This window comes from Antechinus flavipes, chromosome 5, assembly GCF_016432865.1.
Source record: "Antechinus flavipes isolate AdamAnt ecotype Samford, QLD, Australia chromosome 5, AdamAnt_v2, whole genome shotgun sequence".
Lineage (NCBI taxonomy): Eukaryota > Metazoa > Chordata > Mammalia > Dasyuromorphia > Dasyuridae > Antechinus > Antechinus flavipes.
In genome coordinates, this window is record NC_067402.1 from 182859870 (window position 1) to 182878848 (window position 18979).

At 32.5% G+C, this 18979-nt stretch overlaps 1 protein-coding gene across 1 annotated transcript in view; it reads left to right on the forward strand.

Moving 5' to 3' along the window:
- The first annotated feature begins 12232 nt into the window (after nucleotides 1–12232).
- SLC15A5 (solute carrier family 15 member 5) overlaps nucleotides 12233–18979 on the forward strand; it is a 221551-nt gene continuing 214804 nt past the window's right edge. Inside the window, exon 1 of the mRNA XM_051962427.1 lies at nucleotides 12233–12254. Within this exon, the coding sequence (XP_051818387.1) occupies nucleotides 12233–12254 (22 nt within the window). The remainder of the gene's footprint in view (nucleotides 12255–18979) is intronic.

An 18979-nucleotide genomic window follows, 5' to 3' on the forward strand; every position in this document is an offset into this window, starting at 1 on the left:
TTTGTGTCATAAAAGGAATTTGGTAGTAGTCCTTCTTTCCCTATTTTTTCAAATAGTTTATGTAGTATTGGAATTAATTGTTCTTTAAATGTTTGGTAGAATTCACATGTTAATCCATCTGGCTCTGGAGATTTTTTCATAGGGAGTTGATTAATATGTTGTTCTGTTTTTTTCTAAAATGGGACTATTTAGATAATTTATTTCCTCTTATATTACCTTGAGCAATCTATATTTAAATAGTCTTCCATTTCATTTAGATTATCAAATTTATTGACATATATTTGGGCAAAATAATTCCTAATCACTTCTTTAATTTCCTCTTTATTGGTGGAAAGTTCTCACTTTTCATTTGAGACTAACAATTTGAATTTTTTCTTTCCTTTTTCTAATCAAATTAACTAAATGTTAATCTATTTTCTTGGTTTTTTCATAAAACCAACCCAGTTTTATTTATTAATTCCATAGTTTTCTTACTTTCAGTTTTATTAATCTCTCCATTTTCATTTTCAGAATTTCAAATTTGGTATTTAATTGAGGGTTTAATTTGTTCTTTTTTCTAGGTTTGTTTGTTTGGTTTTTAGCTGTAAGCCCAATTTATTGATTTTCTCTTTCTCTATTTTATGCAAGTAAGCATTTAGACATATAAAATTTCCCCTAATAACTGCTTTGGCTGCATCCCACAAATTTTGGTATGTTGTCTCATTGTTGTCATTCTCTTGGATGAAGTTATTGATGGTGTATATGATTTGTTGTTTCACTCATTCATTCTTTTGGATTAGATTATTTAGTTTCCAATTAATTTTTGTTGTATTTTCCTCTAGCCTTTTATTGCATGTTATTTTTATTGAATCATGATCTGAAAAAAACGCATTTACTATTTCTGTCTTTCTGCATTTGATTTTGAGGATTTTAATGCCCTAATACATAGCCAATTTTTGTATTAGTTACATGAACTGCCAAGAAAAAGTAAACTCCTTTATGTCTCCATTCAATTTTCTCCAAAGACATATCATACCTAACTTTTCCAAAACTCTAATTACTTCCATTAAGTCGTTTCTTATTTATTTTGTGGTTCAATTTGTCTAGTTTTGAGAGAGTAAGGTTCAGATCCCCTACTAGCATAGTTTTGCTGTCAATTTCTTTTTGCAGCTCTCTTAACTTCTCCTCTAGGAATTTAAATGCTATACCATTTGAAGCTTAGTATTGCTATTGCTTCATTATCTATGGTACCCATTAGCAAGATATAGTTTCCTTCCTTTTCTCTTTTAATTAGATCAATTTTTACTTTTGCTTAGTTTGAGATCAGGATCCATGCCCCTTATTTATTTATGTATCTATTTTTTTACTTTACCTGAAGCATAATAGATTCTTCTTTAACATTTTACCTTTACTCTGTAGGTATCACTCTGTTTTAAATGTGTTTCTTGTAAACAACATATTGTAGGATTCTGGCTTTTAATCCAGTCTCCTATTTGCTTCTGTTTTATGGGAGAGTTCATCCCATTTACATTCACAGTTAAAATAACTAATTCTGTATTTCCTCTCATCTCATTTACCCCAAGTTATGCTTTTCTTTTTCCTGTTCCCCTTTCTTCCTCCCCAGTATTTTGCTTCTGACCACCACTTTCCTCAAACCGCACTCCCCCTTACAGCTTTTCCCCCTTTCTTGTACATTTCTCTTACTACTTCTGTTTTCACTTCTATTAGTCTCCCTCTTTCCTTTCCCTTTCCCCTTCCCACTTCCCTATAAGTTGAGACAAGTTTCTCTGTGAAACCAAATATGTCTGATATTCTCTCTTTGAGCCAATTTGATGAGAGTAAGATTCAAGGTCCATCCCCCTCCCTTCTTTCCCTCAATTATAATGTCTTCTTTGCCTCTTCATAAGATGTAATTTCCCTCATTTTATCTCCATTTTCCTCTTTTTTCCAGTATAATCCCCCTTCCACCTCTAGTTTTTTTTTTTTTTTTTACACAATATCATGATAAAATCGAACTACACTATACTCTCTAAGTATACCCATAATAAAGGTATAATTTTCAAAAGTTCTTTGCTTTTTATCTTTTTATGTTTCTCTGGAGTTCTGTGTTTGGATGTCAAATTTTGTGTCCAGCTCTGGTCTTTTCATCAAAAATAAATGAAATTCACCTGTATCATTGAATTTCCATCTTCTTTTCTGAAAGATAATGTTTAATTTAGCTGGGTAGTTTATTCTTGGCTGCAACCCAAGTTCCCCTGCCTTTCAGAATATCAGATTTTAGGCTCTTCAATCCTTCAAAGTGGAAGCTGCTAGGTCCTGGGTAATCCCGATCGTGGTTTCTTGATATTTGTATTGCTCCTTTCTGGCTGCCTGAAATATTTTTTTCTTGATTTGATAGTTCTGAAATTTAGCCATGATATTCTTTGGAGTTTTAGTTTTGACGTCTTTTTCAGAAGGTGATTGGTGAATTCTTTCAATGGTTACTTTACCTTCTGGCTCTAGAATATCAGGACAGTTTTCCTTGATGATTTACTAAAGGATGATGTCTAAGCTCTTTTTTTTTCATCATGGCTTTAAAGAAGTCCAATAATCCTTAGATTGTCTCTTCTAGATCTATTTTCCAAGTCAGTTGTTTTCCAGAGGTATTTCACATTTTCTTCTTTTTTTTTCATTTTTTTTTGGTTAATTTGACTGATTCTTGAAGTCTTATTAAGTTATTCACTGCCATTTGTTCAATTCTAATTTTTAGTTTATTCAATTATCTTTTTTAGCGCCTTTTGTATTTGGCCAACTGAATTTTTAAATGAATTATGGTGTTCATTGCAATTTTTTCCATTTCTCAAATTCTGTTTTTCAATGAATTGCTTTCTTTTTCATATCTATTTTGTAAGGAGTTATATGCTTTTTTCATTTCATTAAATCTATTTTGTAGGAAGTTATATGTTTTCTCATTTCATCATATAATATTTTTAAGGGGTTTTCTTCAGGTAATTTCTATTCTTCCTTTTCCAACCCTTTTGCAAAGATCTCATTTCTTTTCCCCATTTTTCTTCTACCTCTCTTTTGAGATCCTTTTTGAATTCTTCTAAGAAAGTCTTATGAAATGGGGACTAGCTCATAGCTCCCTTTGGGGCTTTACCTGGAGTTGATTTGCCTTTAGGAATCTTAGGATTTGAGGATGTAATTCTCTCTCTCCATAAAACTTGTCTATATTGAAAATTCTTTTTGCTTTTTTGTTCATTTTTAAGGGTTAAAGTCCGCTCTTAATGCAAGGAGCAACAGCAGCTTTAGTTTGCTCTGGGACAATCCTGCTGACTGATTTTTGGTGCTGAGTAATTATGGCAAGGTTCCACATTTTTATGGGACTCAGTGACTTACAATTTGCCTTTTGTATTTGCTTTTTGGTAATTTTATTACAGGTCTACTAGCCACCCATTTGCAACCAGGACAGAGTAGCTTAAAAGCCTTATAGAAGATTCCCTGGTATATGAATATGCTCTGACTCCCCACCCCAGCTCCTTGCCCTGAATTCCCTAAGTTGTGAACTGGACTTGGCAGGCTGTCCCCCTGTCCTATTGAAACAGACCTGTTATGAAGTTCTTCCAAAGTATCTTCTTCTGAAAATGTGTTGTACTCCATTTATTTGTGGGTTCTGTCACTTCAAAACCAGTTTGGAGACTTAATCTGATTTGAGAGAAGGTTGGAGAAAGTCAGATACAGCTATATTTATTCTCTGCCATCTTGGCTCTGTTCCTGAATAAAAGTTTTAAAGATACAAATTTCAGATTATATTTCTAGATAGCTCTAATTAGTAAGAAAAATTTTACTTATATCAATTCTATGAGTTCCAGATTTCAAACTATATTAAAAGTGGTAATCATTAAAACAATTTGATATTGACTAAGCAATAGAGTGGTGGATCCTTGAATAGATTAGGTTTATAATACACAATAGTAAATTACCATAATAATCTAGTGTTTGATAAAATCAAAGATACAAGCTTTTGGAGTAAGAACTCAACATCTGACAAAAAATGCTAGGAAAACCAGAAAGCAGCTTGTCAAAAACTAAGTATAAGTCAATATCTCACACCAATATAACATCAAAATGTATATATAATTTAGACAAAGTTTATTAAATAAATTAGGGGAGCAATGGGAAAAATCCATAGATGATAGAAGCGTTTATGACCAAATAAGAGGTTGAAAAGATTACGGGAAGTAAAATAGATGATTTTTGCATAAACAAAACTAATGCAGTCAAAATGAGAAGAAAAACAAGAGATTGGAAGGGGGAGGGATTACAGCCAATTTCTCTGATAATGGTCAAATATAAAGGAAACTCGATAAAAATAAGAGCCATTCCAGAGTTGATGAATAGTCTGAAGATATGAATAGATAGTTTTTAGAGGAAGAAATCAAAGTTAGCAATAATCTCATGGAAAAAAATGCTCTAAATAATTTTGATTAGAGAAATGCAAATTAAAACAACCTTGAGGTACTATTTCTGACCTATCAGATTGGCTAACATGATAGAAAAAAGAAAATGACAATATTGGAGGAGAGTTGGAAAAACAGGGACAGTAATGCATTGTTGATAGAGTTGTGAACTGGTCCAGTCATTCTGGAGAACATTTGGAACTATTCCCAAAAGACTATAAAACTGCATATCCTTTAACCCAGTAGTAACACTAATAGATTTATAATCCCAAAGTATTAAAAAAAAAAAGGAAAGGGACTTATATGTACAAAATATGTATTACGATTTTTTTGTGGTAACAAAAAATTCAAAATTAAGGGGATACCCACCAACTGGAAAATGGCTAAACAAATTGTAGCATATGATTGTGATGGAATACTATTCTGTATTAGCAAATTAAAAGGAAGATGTTTTCAGGAAAAAACCTGAAAGACTTATGTGAACTGATATAAAATGAAATTTGTAGAATTAGGAGAGCATTGTTCATAGTAACAGCAATATTGTAACAACAATCAACTTTAAAATTTAGCTTCTCTGATCAAGACAATAATCCAAGAAAATCCCAAAGAACTCATGATGAAAAATGCTATCTACCTCTAGAGAAAGAAAAATAACCTCTGAATCTAGATTGAAACATACTTTAAAAATAAATATTTTAGAGTGTGTGTTTTTAATATGGTTAAAATATGTTTTTGATGATTTTACATACATAAATATCAAATTGCTTGTTTTCTCAAGAAGGGGGTATCAAATAGAGGGAGAGAATCTGAAACTTATTTTTAATTTTTTTAAATGATTTAATTTTTACATATAATTGGAAAAGAGTTAATGAAATAAATAACCAATATTTTAAAATAAAAAAGAAAGTGGATTCATCAGAATCAATAGAATCTCCTAGATTCTCTGACACATATTATATATTAACAGTAGAAACTTATGGTAGAATTGAAATTTTCTTCCACAGGATATGCTGCAAGCTGGGGTTGGTTATCTTCCAAGACACAACCCTGCCAAGAGCCTAAACACCTGCTGCAGTTACCAGCGCAAATATTCATTACGCAACTGAGAAGCAACTCACTGGATGAACTAGCATATGAAAGAAAGTGCCAAATGTGTCCTTAGAAGAGGCTGATAAAATGAAACATATAAATAAATTAAAACGAATGGCTCCAAATTATACACCTATTAATATGGTAATGTACAGTAATGGCAAAGCCTCAATCAGAAGAACAATACTGAACTATCATATGGTTATTAAACGAAAGCCTGTATTCCACTCTGTATCATCTGAAAAAAGAATGTTACTGCCTTACTCTTAAGATCGGGATTAAAGGTAATAAAAGTTAAAACCAACTATATCAAGGGAATGGTATCAGGAAAGCTGTCTCTTAACCATATTGATCTGAATGTAGAATCAGTTTGTTTTACCCAGTTCTTAACACTTGCATAAAAGTTTCCTGCTTTAAATGGTAAAACATAGATAATTCAGTATGACGGCACAAGAGAAACCGTCTTCCAAATTAAAGTCAATTTATATCTGAACAATTCCCTGAAATTGAGAAAACTTTATAAAGTAGCCAGAATTTTACCTGACAGGTAACTTTGTTAGGGTTACTACACCTAGGTAGGTAGTTCCACAGCTATGGGCTAAAAATGTCATGTCTGCCCCCAAATTAGCCATATTTCTTCTTCATGTTATCTCCACAGATAATGGGGAAGTACATAAATCCTGCTTTAATTACAAGCCAGTGCAGTCCTAATTATATTCCCATTTACCTTGGATACTCTAAAATCTGTCTTTCCACATACTAATTCCTTTTCTTCAAGGTTTTATGATTCCTGAGAGACAAAGGGGAAATGGGAACAGCAAGACTATATAGTGAATTAATTATGCACAGTCACTAACTATGAAAAAGGGAAGGCAGGCAGGAGAAAAAGGGGGAAAGGGAACAGTCAGTGGGGAAAGTGCTATTATTAACAATAATCCTTGGACTTTACCTCTGTCTTTCTGTAGTCAAATGTTTATTGCTTAATAATCAAAACATGTCACCTGGTGTTGAAAATAGGGGAGAAGCAAGGTTTATATGGAGCAAGGGTCAAGTAACATAGTTATTACTCTGAAAGGGTAAGTATATGAAAGGACACATTTTATTCATAGGAATTATGTATAATCCTAATAAGCTGTTTCAGACCTAAACTTCATCAAATCCTGCACTCATTCTGATTACCATGGATTCAAAAATTCATCCTTACTGAGCTAGGAACTAACTCAATGATCCACTTTCCCAGAAGTGGTCAAACCCCAAACATAGCAGTTTCTATCACCTCCATCTCTTAGGCTATATAATTTAGAGATGGAAGGGACCTAATGGATAAATTAGTCTAAACATCTTATTTTATGTATGATGAAATAGTGTAAATTGCTGCGAGGTAGATTTAGTTTTAATGTAAAGACTTTTTTTGTTAGAATTTAAAATATTTTTAAAAGGAATAAGCTGTTTCAAAGGACTACCTGTACCTGCTACAGTTACTTCCACAGAGATCACTAACAATCTTTAAAAGGCAGTTTGGAGAGCCATATTTTTAGTCTCTTATTCAAATATGGATTTGATTAGATGATCCAGTAAAATCCTTTTCAATGCTGAGATTCTGAAACTGTGAAGATTTACTTTTTTTTTTTTTACTCTAGATCACAAGAAAATTTGGAATTGAAGACAGGTCCACACAAAACTATTTGTAGTTTTGATAGTTACATAATCTAAAATAATTTCATAATCAGAAATAAGAAATTGTCTCAGCATTGTAGGGAAGTGAATCAGGATTCTCAAAGATTATAGCAAAGGAAGACAAACACTACTATATCAGAAAGGCTTCATGTCTGGTCTTATACTGTCTATTTTATAGGACCAGCCTAAGTATAGAGAAATTCGCAAATAATAGACTGACTACTTGATGAGAAAGATAGATGTTGTAATTGATAGAGCACCTGATTCGTACTAAAAAACACTTGAAATTTAACCATTTCAGACCGTTTGACCCTATGTAAGCCATTTAACCTTAGATTCAGTTTCCTTAGCTGGACAATGGGAGTAATGATAGCACCTATTTCATAAGGTTGTTGAGAGGAATATTGAGATTTTACATATAAATATAAAAATACTTTCAAATATGTAAGCACTATATAAATGATGGTCATTGTTATTACTATGCAATAGTAACTCATAAAATAAATAAAAAATATTAAATGGTCCTTAATTCTTTGCAACCACTTTCTGCTCTTACAGTGATGAAGACACAATGGCAGAAAAAGAGTGCTAAAATCATGCAAGTTTTAGGATATCTATAAACAGTAACTGTGATTATGGTGCTCTAAATGTGAGCTGCTTGTTCTACTGGAGGAAATAAATCACATAAATCTTGAAATCCTCAGTATAAATGAAAGCAGAAGACAAAATGCAGTCATGTGTAAATTCAAGGATGGCTCACAAATACTCCTGGGAAGGACAAATGAAAGAGTTTGCCGAGTTGGATTAATTGTGCATCCAAAGACTACTAGAAACTTTTCATGGGAAATATAGCCATCTTATATTGTAGCAATCATGATAATGTTTGATTAGAGATCATCAAGAAAACAATTGTAGCTTATGTGCTAATATTTGTTGAAGAGGATTAAGACACAGAGATATTCTGTGAAAAGACCTCCAAATTAAACAACTAAGCACCTTAATTTTCAGTGACTTCAATATGAAGACAGGTTTAGGTGAAAATAATGAAAAATATGTGGCATTATATGCATCAAGAGTAAGAAATGAGAGGTCAAAGACTTGTAGATGAAACAATTCCCATATCCATACATCTTTCCTAAAAGAAAGTATTGGAAAGTGCTACCCATCACAGACATACATACAAACACATTAAAGTGATTCTCTTTTAACTTATAAAAAGAGAGTCATTATTGATGTGAGAGTAATTCCTGATTTAGCTGTCTATTCACTGTTAGAGCAAAGATCAAAATTAATTCAGAGCCATAAGGAAGAATAAAATGAGAAAAGACATAAGACATACAATTAAAACTCCAAAATGATTTCTTTAAATGAATTTTTGCAGCTGAAAAACTGGAAATGGATAGAACGAAAAACATCAACATTGATTATAACAGTTATGTAAAGGAGTTTAATCAATGTAAATCAAGCAACATAATGAGTAACCTAAGAGAATCTAAAGCCCAATTTAGTTAATAAATGCTTGACCCACTTTCCAATGAGAAAGAAATAGAGCAAAAGGGCATCATTGGCTTAGGATATATGCTTGCTTGTAAAATGTTAAAGAAAATAATGGTAGAGCATGATGAACAGTTTCACCTAATAAAACACTGAGAAGCAGTAGAATGAAAAAAAATTTTTAAAAACTTGGTAAGGGACCAAAACAAAGACATTTGGAAAGAAATTATAAAGAGGACAAGGGATAGAAGATGGAAGAATTCCACAAAGAATTTCTTTTCTCTTCAAGGAAAGGGGAGTCAGTACATTTGGATTCTAATGTTATATTCCCAGATACATTCCTAGAAAAAATGACATTAAAGAAAACAAAAATGGAAATATACCAAATATAAGGAAAGGAGAACCATGCCAGAGGTGATGGTTTTGAGGGTACTGAAGGATCATTTTGCAAGATATCTTAAAAAAGAGATCTTTCCCAAAGACATGAAAGAAATCTCAGTTCCTAACTACCAAGAGAGATCACCTAAAGAACATTAGGAAATTATGCCCAAAGTGCTATAAAACTGTGCATGAATTTTGACCAAGCAATACCACTACTAGGTTTGTATCACAAAGAGATCATAAAAAAGAAAAGCACCTATTTGTACAAAAATAAATATTCATAATAACTCTTTCTGTAGTAACAAAGAATTGGAAATTGAAGGGATGCCCATTTAGGGGCTGGCTAAAGAAGGTATAGAGGGACAGCTAGTTAGTGTAGTGAAAAGAGCACCAGCCCTGAAGTCAGGAAAACCTGAGTTCAAATTTGTCCTTAGACACTTAATACTTCCTGGCTGTATGGCCCCAGGCAAGTCATTTAACCCCAATTGCCTCAGGGGGAAAAAAGGTATTGTATAGGATTGTGATGGAAAATTGTGCTATAAGAAAGCATGAGCAGGATGATTTCAGAAATACCCTAGAAGACTTACATGAATTGATACAAAGTAAAGTGATCAGAACTAGGAGAACTATGTACACACAAACAAACAAAATTGTAAGGATGATTAATTATGAAAGACTTCTCTGATCAAGAAATGATCCAAGAGAATTCCAAAGAACAATGTAGTTGTTGTTCCCTAAAAGAAATCTGTAATTACTCAAAAGATTAAGATCTATCTACACCACCAAGTGAATGAAGAAAGTTTATTTTTTTAATCAGAAATATCAAATGTGCCTCAAAAAATGCATGGGATCCTCAACACTTTCAGATGCTGCCTAAAGAAGTTTGAAATGTAATTGCAAAATATTTAATAAAATAAAAACTTTGCTAATGATAATGTGTGATTTTAGAAGTCAATATGTGGTCTCCTCCCCGCAACCTCATTTCTAAGAGTCTGATGATTAAAAAAAAAAAATAAACTAAGCATATAAATGAGTAAGGAAAAGGAGAATTGACAACAATTGTCTTTGAAAGATTACAAAATTTTAAAAAAAAGATTACAAAATTACTTTAATGAACCCAAATTTCTCCCTGAAAAAATCTTTTTTTTTTATTAACAATATTCCTTTGGTGATGTTGTATCATAGCAAACTTTGAAATATTATAGAAAATTGAAATATATAGAAAATCTTCTCTGAATAAAATTGAAATTAGAAATCACCCATTTGGTGATAAGTGCATTGGGGATACGAGCTGACAATTGCAATTAGGAATATAATTATCTTGTCAGAGTCAGAATATCAACAAATAAATTATCTGACAGAAAAATAATATGACTGGTTCTATAGCAAGAGTGAGGGATGACCAAAGAATGGCCAGTGTAGTCTACTATTATATTTAAGTCAAGAAATCATGAAGGAAGCCTCCTCTGGTAAGCCTATAGGAAAAGATGAGCATCGTTTTAAAAAGAGACACAGGCAATGATATATTTAGAGATGCAGTTTTGGAAGGAATGGTTACATCAAGAGACCACAGCCATATTGGAGAATTTTAATATCAAATATAATAATTATATAATCTAAAAATTTGAGTTAGGCACATGTGGCTTCTCTTCTCATGAGGAAAATTCTACTTTATAAGACTGCCTGGTAAACATAACAATGGAATAAATTGAAGCTACATGATTTCAGTGCACAGACCCTTCTGTTTTCTCAAGATATCATCCTTTCTCTGTCCTCTCTTTTATCACCAAAATTTCTGGGAAAAAACTCTGCTCTCACTTACTACTCACTTTCTTCTCACTCACTTCTCTGACCTCTTGCCTTTTGAATTCTTACCTCATCACTGAAGTGGAGGATCTTCATTTCAATCTCTTTTGCTGAATTATCCATCTATAGTAGTCCCCCAACTGTAGTGAACTCCAATACTCTGTGTTGGATCTTTTTTTTAATCCATAACTTTTTCTCATGGTGATCCCATCAAAGCCTGTGAATCCAATTATTATCTATAAGTATATAACTTCCAGCATGACATACCTAGCACTAATCTTTCTTCAACTCTAATCTCACATCACCAATTATTTATTGAATACTTTGAACTGGATGTGCTAAAGCCATCTCAAATTCAACATATACAAAACAAACCTTATTATCTTTACCTGCACAAAATCACCCTTCTTTATAATTTTTTCTATTTCTTTTAAGGGTACCAATAAACTTCAATTCAATCTGGTCCACAATTTCAAATAATTTCCCTATTTCTTTAGCTTCCTCATTTCCCATGTTTAATTAGGTATCAAATTTTGTCATTTCTACTGCCATGTCATCTCACCCACTCTTCACTCAAATAACTTCTATCAGTCCTAGAGAGAATGTAGAAATAACTCCATATTACCCTCTCACTTGGCTACTATAAACCACTTTTAATTGGTTTTCCTGACTCATCTCTTTCTTCTCCAATTTATCTTCCATAAAACTGCAGATTAATCTCATCACTTGAAGACTAGTCTCATCATTTGCTAACTGATTTCATATCCCAGTGATGTAATAGTAGGGGGGAGCTGAGATGATGCCTAAATGTTGGAGTTCTTGTTCTTCTTTAAAATATTATAAAAGTTCTCTCTGGGTGCCTTCCCTGGAATCAGGATTTTGTCGGTCCCTGTTCGGGCCTCCAAAATGTGGTGAGTTTTTTCTTCTCAAAACTCAGCCAGGTGATAAAAGTTCAGATCTTTTATTGTCTCTAATATAGCCCGGTTAGCTTAGAGGCCAATCTCTCTGATAGGCCTCCTGATTAAATCATCTATCAACTGAGATTGTGAGCCAAATAACATATTTTCTTTATGGTGAAGTTCAGGTAGGGAAGTCCAAACAATCATTATATTAAACTGATGTCATAGATTTTGTTTTTGGTTTTACTTTCTGGCCACTCAGAAGAAGACATACTTATGTTACCTGAAAGTGAAAATGGGAAACAGAAAAGAGTATAAGATAATATAGGGTTATGGCTTAAAAAAGAATTAAAGGTTTGAGGGATTGGAAATCATGATGTAGATGGAGAACAAAATTTAGTGATTGAAAGACTGGAGGCAAGGTGGAATGGCAGTAGATTGTGATAACAACATGGAAATGGTGCCGCTATGGGTGATGGCAAGATCAAGGGTATGACCATCTTTGTAAATGGTTGAGATGTGATAGTGAAGTAGATCATGTAAAATGAATAAATTGAGCAACTAGGAAGTTACAGCATTTGAAGAACAATATGTATGTTGAAGTCTTCTGCTATGCACGTAGAATTGAGGAAAGAAAGACTGACCAGGTACTGAACTCATTGAGGGGAGAAGAAAAGTTTTTTGAAAAGTGATAGAAAACAGCTTCTGATCCTAGAAACTATTTTGTGTTTCCCTCAAGAAATCACCTGATGTTAATTTTATATAAATAACACTGACTTCAATGCTGGAGTATTTACATAAGGCTCTCCTTAATGGTGGAGAGAATGATTACTTCATGCTGCATACCTATTGCAGATGATATGACAGTTTACTTAAAGAACTCTAGAGATTTAAATAAAAATCAGCTGAAACAACTAATGAGTTCATTAAAACAGGATATAAAATAAATCCACAAAATCATCAGCTATTCTGTATATTGCTTCTAATACTCAGTAGAGTTAGAAAAAAAGAAATTCTGTTCAAAATAACTACAAAATATGTAAAATATATTGGGTTACAGTTAACAAGATTCACAGAGGAATAATTGGAATAAAATGTTATGACACTATAGAAATAAATGAAGAACTAAATATTGGATAGATATTAAATATTCATTTTGGGGTCAGCCAAATATAATCAACATCAATCAATTAACATATTTAATGCAATACCAAGGAAACTACCAAAAGACTATTTCATAGAACTAAATAAAGTTACAAAATTCATCTGAATGATTCAAAAATCAAGACTCTCAATAGGATAATGGGGAAAAATACTTGGAATGAAGGAAACCTAGAATTACTAACTCTGAAGTAGTATGAAGTAGTAATGTTTAAAAAAATCATTCTGGCTAAAAACTAAAAATTCAATTTATTTAATAATTAATAGCATTTTGTTTTAATTTTGAAAAATTGGAAAGCAGTGACAGAGAAATCAGTCTTAAACCAACATCTCATATCTGTAAACCTTCAATGGTGCATAAGCTAAATTAAAAAGTCACATTATAAACAAACTCACAATGAATAAAAAGAGATACGTTTCACAACTACAGATGAGGAAATGTTCTTAATCTAGCAAAAAGTAGAAAGAATAACAGAAGATAATTTAGACAATCTGAATCATCAAAAAATATAAATCAATATTTAAAAATATATACAATTTAAGAGGCTTTTATAAACTGATGAAAAAATGAGGAGAACCAGGAGAACGATTTACACGATAGCAACACTATGAAAGCAAACAATTTTGAAAGCTCTAAGAACTGTGATTAATACTATGGCTCTTAATGATTCCAGAGGACCAAAAATGAAACATGTTAGTCATTAAATTTAGATGATAGTTTTAGAGTGAAAAATTATATATATTGTATGTATATATAGCCATTGAGGGAATTTTTTTTATTATGAATATACATTAAAATGAATTTGTTTTTCATTTATTTTTTTTCTTCAATGGATTGAGGAGGTGGGAGAGCAGAAAAAAAAGATTTCATCAAAATGTTTAAATAGAAAAATAGGAGGCAATATAGGTGTGATGTGTTTGTTGTACTTTAAGATGAAATCTCTGTATTATTAGTTTTATTTGTTTTATTTTGCTACAAAAGAACTGGGAAATCTTTACAACTAAATTTAGAGTGTAAATCATTGACTATGAAGAAATCTTTATAGCCAGTGTCCCCTACAAAATTTTGAGATCTTATACATAGGGATTATAAAGATCTCAGAATAAAAGTCATTTACCAACAAATAGTCAAGGAATATTAACAAATTCTTCTCAAAAGAATAAATGTAAACTTTCAACAATCATTAAAATATTTAAAAATCATTAATAACCAGAGAAATACATCTGTATTTCTGCTTTGCACCAATCAAATTTGTGGAGAAGAGGGAAAAGGTAATTGTCTATTATCGGAGGCTCTGGAAGGACAGGCTCATCAGTGGACTATTACTGGTAGTGTTGTGAAATGGTCTAGGCATTAAAAAAGCAATTCTGGATTCTATCCCAAAATTCATTACTTTGTATATGCTCTTTGATGCAAAGGTACCATTATTGTATATGCATGTTAATGCATTATACAATTTGAATATTATTCCTTAATTAGACATATTTGCTGCAAAGATTTTTTTTCTAATTGGTGTCTTTTGATACAAAAAAAAGTCCCAAACCCTCTATTTTTAATTTACTGATTAATTTTTATGATTTCCTTTAGCATTTGTTTAATTAAGAATTTCTCCCCTTCCTAGCCATAGCTATAAAAGGTCCTTAATCTCATACTTTTTTATTCTTTTTTTTTTTAAATTGTGTGACCTTTTATTTACAGAAAAAATAATGTCCTTCCTTCCCCCCCTCATGAATATGGGCTTAAGTGACTTGCCCAGGGTCACACAACTAGTAAATATTAATTATTTGAAGCTCCAGATCTGGTGCTCTATTTACTACACCATCTAGCTACCCACCCAGAATGATAATTTTCAAAACAATAAATGCATATTATCAATAAATACACAAAGCAATGCTCCATATCACAGTTAATAAGAAGTAGAAACTAAAATAACTGATTTTTCCCTTGCACTTATCTGATTTAGGAAGATACATATATATTAGAGAAACTTTGGTAATTCAAGCTCATGAAAGAGTCACTGGAAGAGTTCTTAGAGTATGCCCCAAAATGTATCTATTCCTTAATCAAAATTATTGGTAGGGCATATACAACATGAAGGCAAAAGAAAGAAGGAAACATTTTAAGCTTTTTTTTTTTTTTTTTTTTTTTTTTTTTAGTACACTGGACCTGTGATTTTTTGGTATAGAGAATTCCCAGATAAGAAGACTTCAAATTGAATTCAAATTGAATCTCCTTATCTGGAAGCTTTCTTTATCAATAAAAATCACAAGTCCAGTTTGAAACTTATAATCTTAGAAAATTGGCTTTGAGTTTAAATCTAGTCTCAGCATTTACTATCTGTGTAACCCTGAACATGTCACTTAACCCTGTTTGCTTTAGTTTTCTCATCTGTACAACAAGTTGAAGAAGGAAATGGCACACCATTCTAGGATCTTTGCCAGGAAAACCCCAAATGAGATAAAAAAAGAATCAGACAAAACTAAAAAACAACAAATTGAGTCTCTCTTGTAAGAAAAAAAAAGCCATTGATTGATGAAAGATTTAACAAACTATGGTATGAATAAACTACAAATGTAATATATTCTTATTGTACTACAAAAATGATATATGTTTATATAGGATTTGTGAAAACTTGGATGACTTGTTTGAATCAATATAATCAAAGCAAAATCAAGACAAAAATTACATGAGGATCATCATAATAAAGCAAGGCAATGTTGAAAAGACTTCAGAACTCTGATTAACATTTTGAAAAATCTTGAATTTACAGGACTAATGGCAGAGCACTTCTTTTTTCTCTTGGCAGAGATGTGGCTGCTATAAGTACAGAGTAAGGGATATATTTTCCAGAAATGATCAAGGTGCTATTTTGTTCTACATAGCCACATTGTGTGTATAATATTATAGATATATGTGGATTTATAGCATTAAATATTTGTTATATATATGCATCTAAAAATAACATTTGTGCTATATATTCTTATGACCTAATTATAAAGAGAGTAGTTAGAACTCCTTTTCAATCCACTCAGCAGAATGAATTGTATGCAATCATTTTAACTCTTACTTATTATCCAGGAAATATAAATATAATATCTGACTTAGCCTATTCAGTAGGTGTAATATAAAGAATTACCACAGCTCAAATAAAAATTTGTAACTTCCAATATATATCAGCTCTTTAAGGAACTTCAAGAGCAAGTGAGAAAGCTTCCAGGTAAGATTTATATCTTGCATGTCCACTCTCATAGTGCACTTCCAGATCCTATTTTTGATGGTAATTCAAAGGTAGATAGCTTTCTAATCATGTTGGCCAATACTCCTTTATTTCAGGCAGCCCAAGAATCTCATTCTAAATATCATCAGGCTGCTCGAGCTGTATGTTTGCAATTTGGGATAACAAGAAAGGAAACTAGGAGCATAGTAAAAGCCTGTACAGCTTGTTTTCCTTTCCACATTCCTATGCTCCCTCCAGGGAAGAACCTCATGGTTTGAGATCCATGTTTTTTATCCATGTTGTGATAGACACCTTTTCAGGACTGACTTTTGCAAAACCAGCAGCAAAAGAGACAGCCCGAGTGGTCACTGAATTCTTTATACAATCTTTTGTAATTATGGGTGTGCCACAAGCAATAAAACCAGATAATGAACCTGCATATACTTCTAAACATTTTGCACACTTTTGTGCACAGTATCAGATTTTATACACCACTGGCATACCTTTCAATCTTCAAGGACAGGCAATAATAGAGAGGAGAAACAGACATCAAGATTCTCCTCCAAAAACAAAAGAAAGGGGGAGCCACAGGTAATTCTAGAGAACTTTTAAATTTAGTTCTTTATACTATTAATTTTTTTTTTTTTTTTTTGACAGAGATGCACTGGCTCTGGCAGACAGGTTTCATAACCTGCTGGAAGGGCAGTGTCCATTGTGAGCAGCTCCACTATCTTTAGATAATCACCAGTGATGTGGAGAGATTCAGAAAGTGATGAATGGAAAGGACCAGATAGTTAATTGCTTGGAGGAGAGGGTTTGTTTGTATCTCTACAGATGGAGAAGGAATCAGATGGGTGCCAATGACTCATATCCGCCTTGTCCATCAGAGAGAGACAGAAAAAGAGAAGACCCAAGAAATATTTGGTGGTTCCATCTCTGACTATGTGTGCCACTGAAAGAGCATGGCTGTTAACCCAATGTGTATGACAATTGACTCATGAACATCAAAAGTTGTCAATGAGACAATAGCAGGACTTCAAAAATCTGCAGGAATCATTGTATTACCTCACATGTGAAGTGATGGACTAGTTTTGGACTATCTCTTGGCTACTGAAAGAAATATATGTGTGGCTGTGAATTGATAGTTATTTTCTACACCTTCCTTCTAGGACTTATGGAAATCTTTTATAGTATTTTATTTATTCATATTGTTTGTTATGTTACTACTTGCCTGTGTGAGTCTTCTCATGTTGATTCATATTGTTTATTACATCACTATTAGCCTGTATTATATTATTACTTGCTTATGTAATACCTCCCATGCTGATGGATTTATGTATTCCTATTTGAACTAAAACAAAATAAAGTGGGAAATGTAGAGAGCCACAGACAGTGGGGGAACTCTGGGTGAAGTATAAGACTCTTCAGCCCAGAGGGAACCTCTGACAATGTCTGATTTGGCTTCCCACCTCCCTTTGGTGTTCTTACCTTTCCTGAGAAGTCGGGGGGGGGGGGTGTAATCACCTGTGTTCTACTTGAAGCAAGGGGTACTTACAGTAAGAGGAATTTATATATCAATAGCAGGGTGCTTATAGTTAGCACTTGGGCAGTGTGCTAAGGTGATGTAATGGTTCTACTGTTGGCACATGCTCAGTGGGCTATAGTGATATAATCCTATTAAGGTATTTCAGGGCTGAGAGGACTTGAAATAAATGGACTCCATCTTTGACCATCCTTATGAGTCTCCTGCCTTCATCACTCCTTCACTAAAACCAAGGACTTGGAATAGTCCCAAAATCCTCTAGAGAGATAATCCAGATAGTCTATTTTGGCACCCCAGTCTGGGGGCTATAGAAAGCATAGTATATTTTAGCACCCCAGTGTGGGGGGGCTCTAGAAAGCACACTATACCTATAATGCACATATGTAATATTGTATAGAAGAGGTCTATTGGGATAGGGGAATCATTTGAAAATAATAGTGTTTCTGTTTCAAAGAGCATAAATAAAATATTTAAAAAGAAAAATGATTGGGACTTTCTTCTTATTTTAGGATTTGGAATACACGTGTGTGCATAATATATGTGTGTACATGTATGTATGCAAGTGTGTTAGAGATAAATAACATTTCTCCTCTATCATTTTACCATAATAACTATTACTTTAGACAAATTAAGTTTGTTTAGAATCAGGTACTCTTACCTACAATTCATTTCTGTGCATGGTTATGATATATTGAAGATAGAGCCTAGAAATTTCTCATCATTAAAAGAAAACTAAAATTCAATGAATATCTGAAGATGGCAGGGATATAGCAGTACTGTAGAAATAAAGAAAGCATTGAAAAGGAGAGGTAGGAGAAATTAATTTTGAACGTAGGGGGGACTATGGCTAAGCTAATGTAGGAAAAAGTGTAGCAAGGCTTATATAATGATAATTTCTTTATGTGTAGTTTGGGTAGAGTTGTCACCATTCTCATTGCTATTGGCTTTTCTTCTGATTAATTATCAACCCTGATTTTAGATCAATTAATGAGTTATTCTGATTTTTCCTCATGAATTAATAAAAACACACATTTCCCCCAATAATTAAAAAATGTTAGCTTTAAATTCCCACCATTTACACACACACACACACACACACACACACACACACACACACACACACATATACACACACATATATATAAATAGCCCTTTTTAAAATAAGGAAATATTAATAAAAATCATTGACATTAGCTATATATTCATTGAGTGGTAAACAATATGACAAACAATGCAAAAGCATTTAAATATTCCGACAATGTATTTCAGTGATAAAGATGACAAAGTCACCTC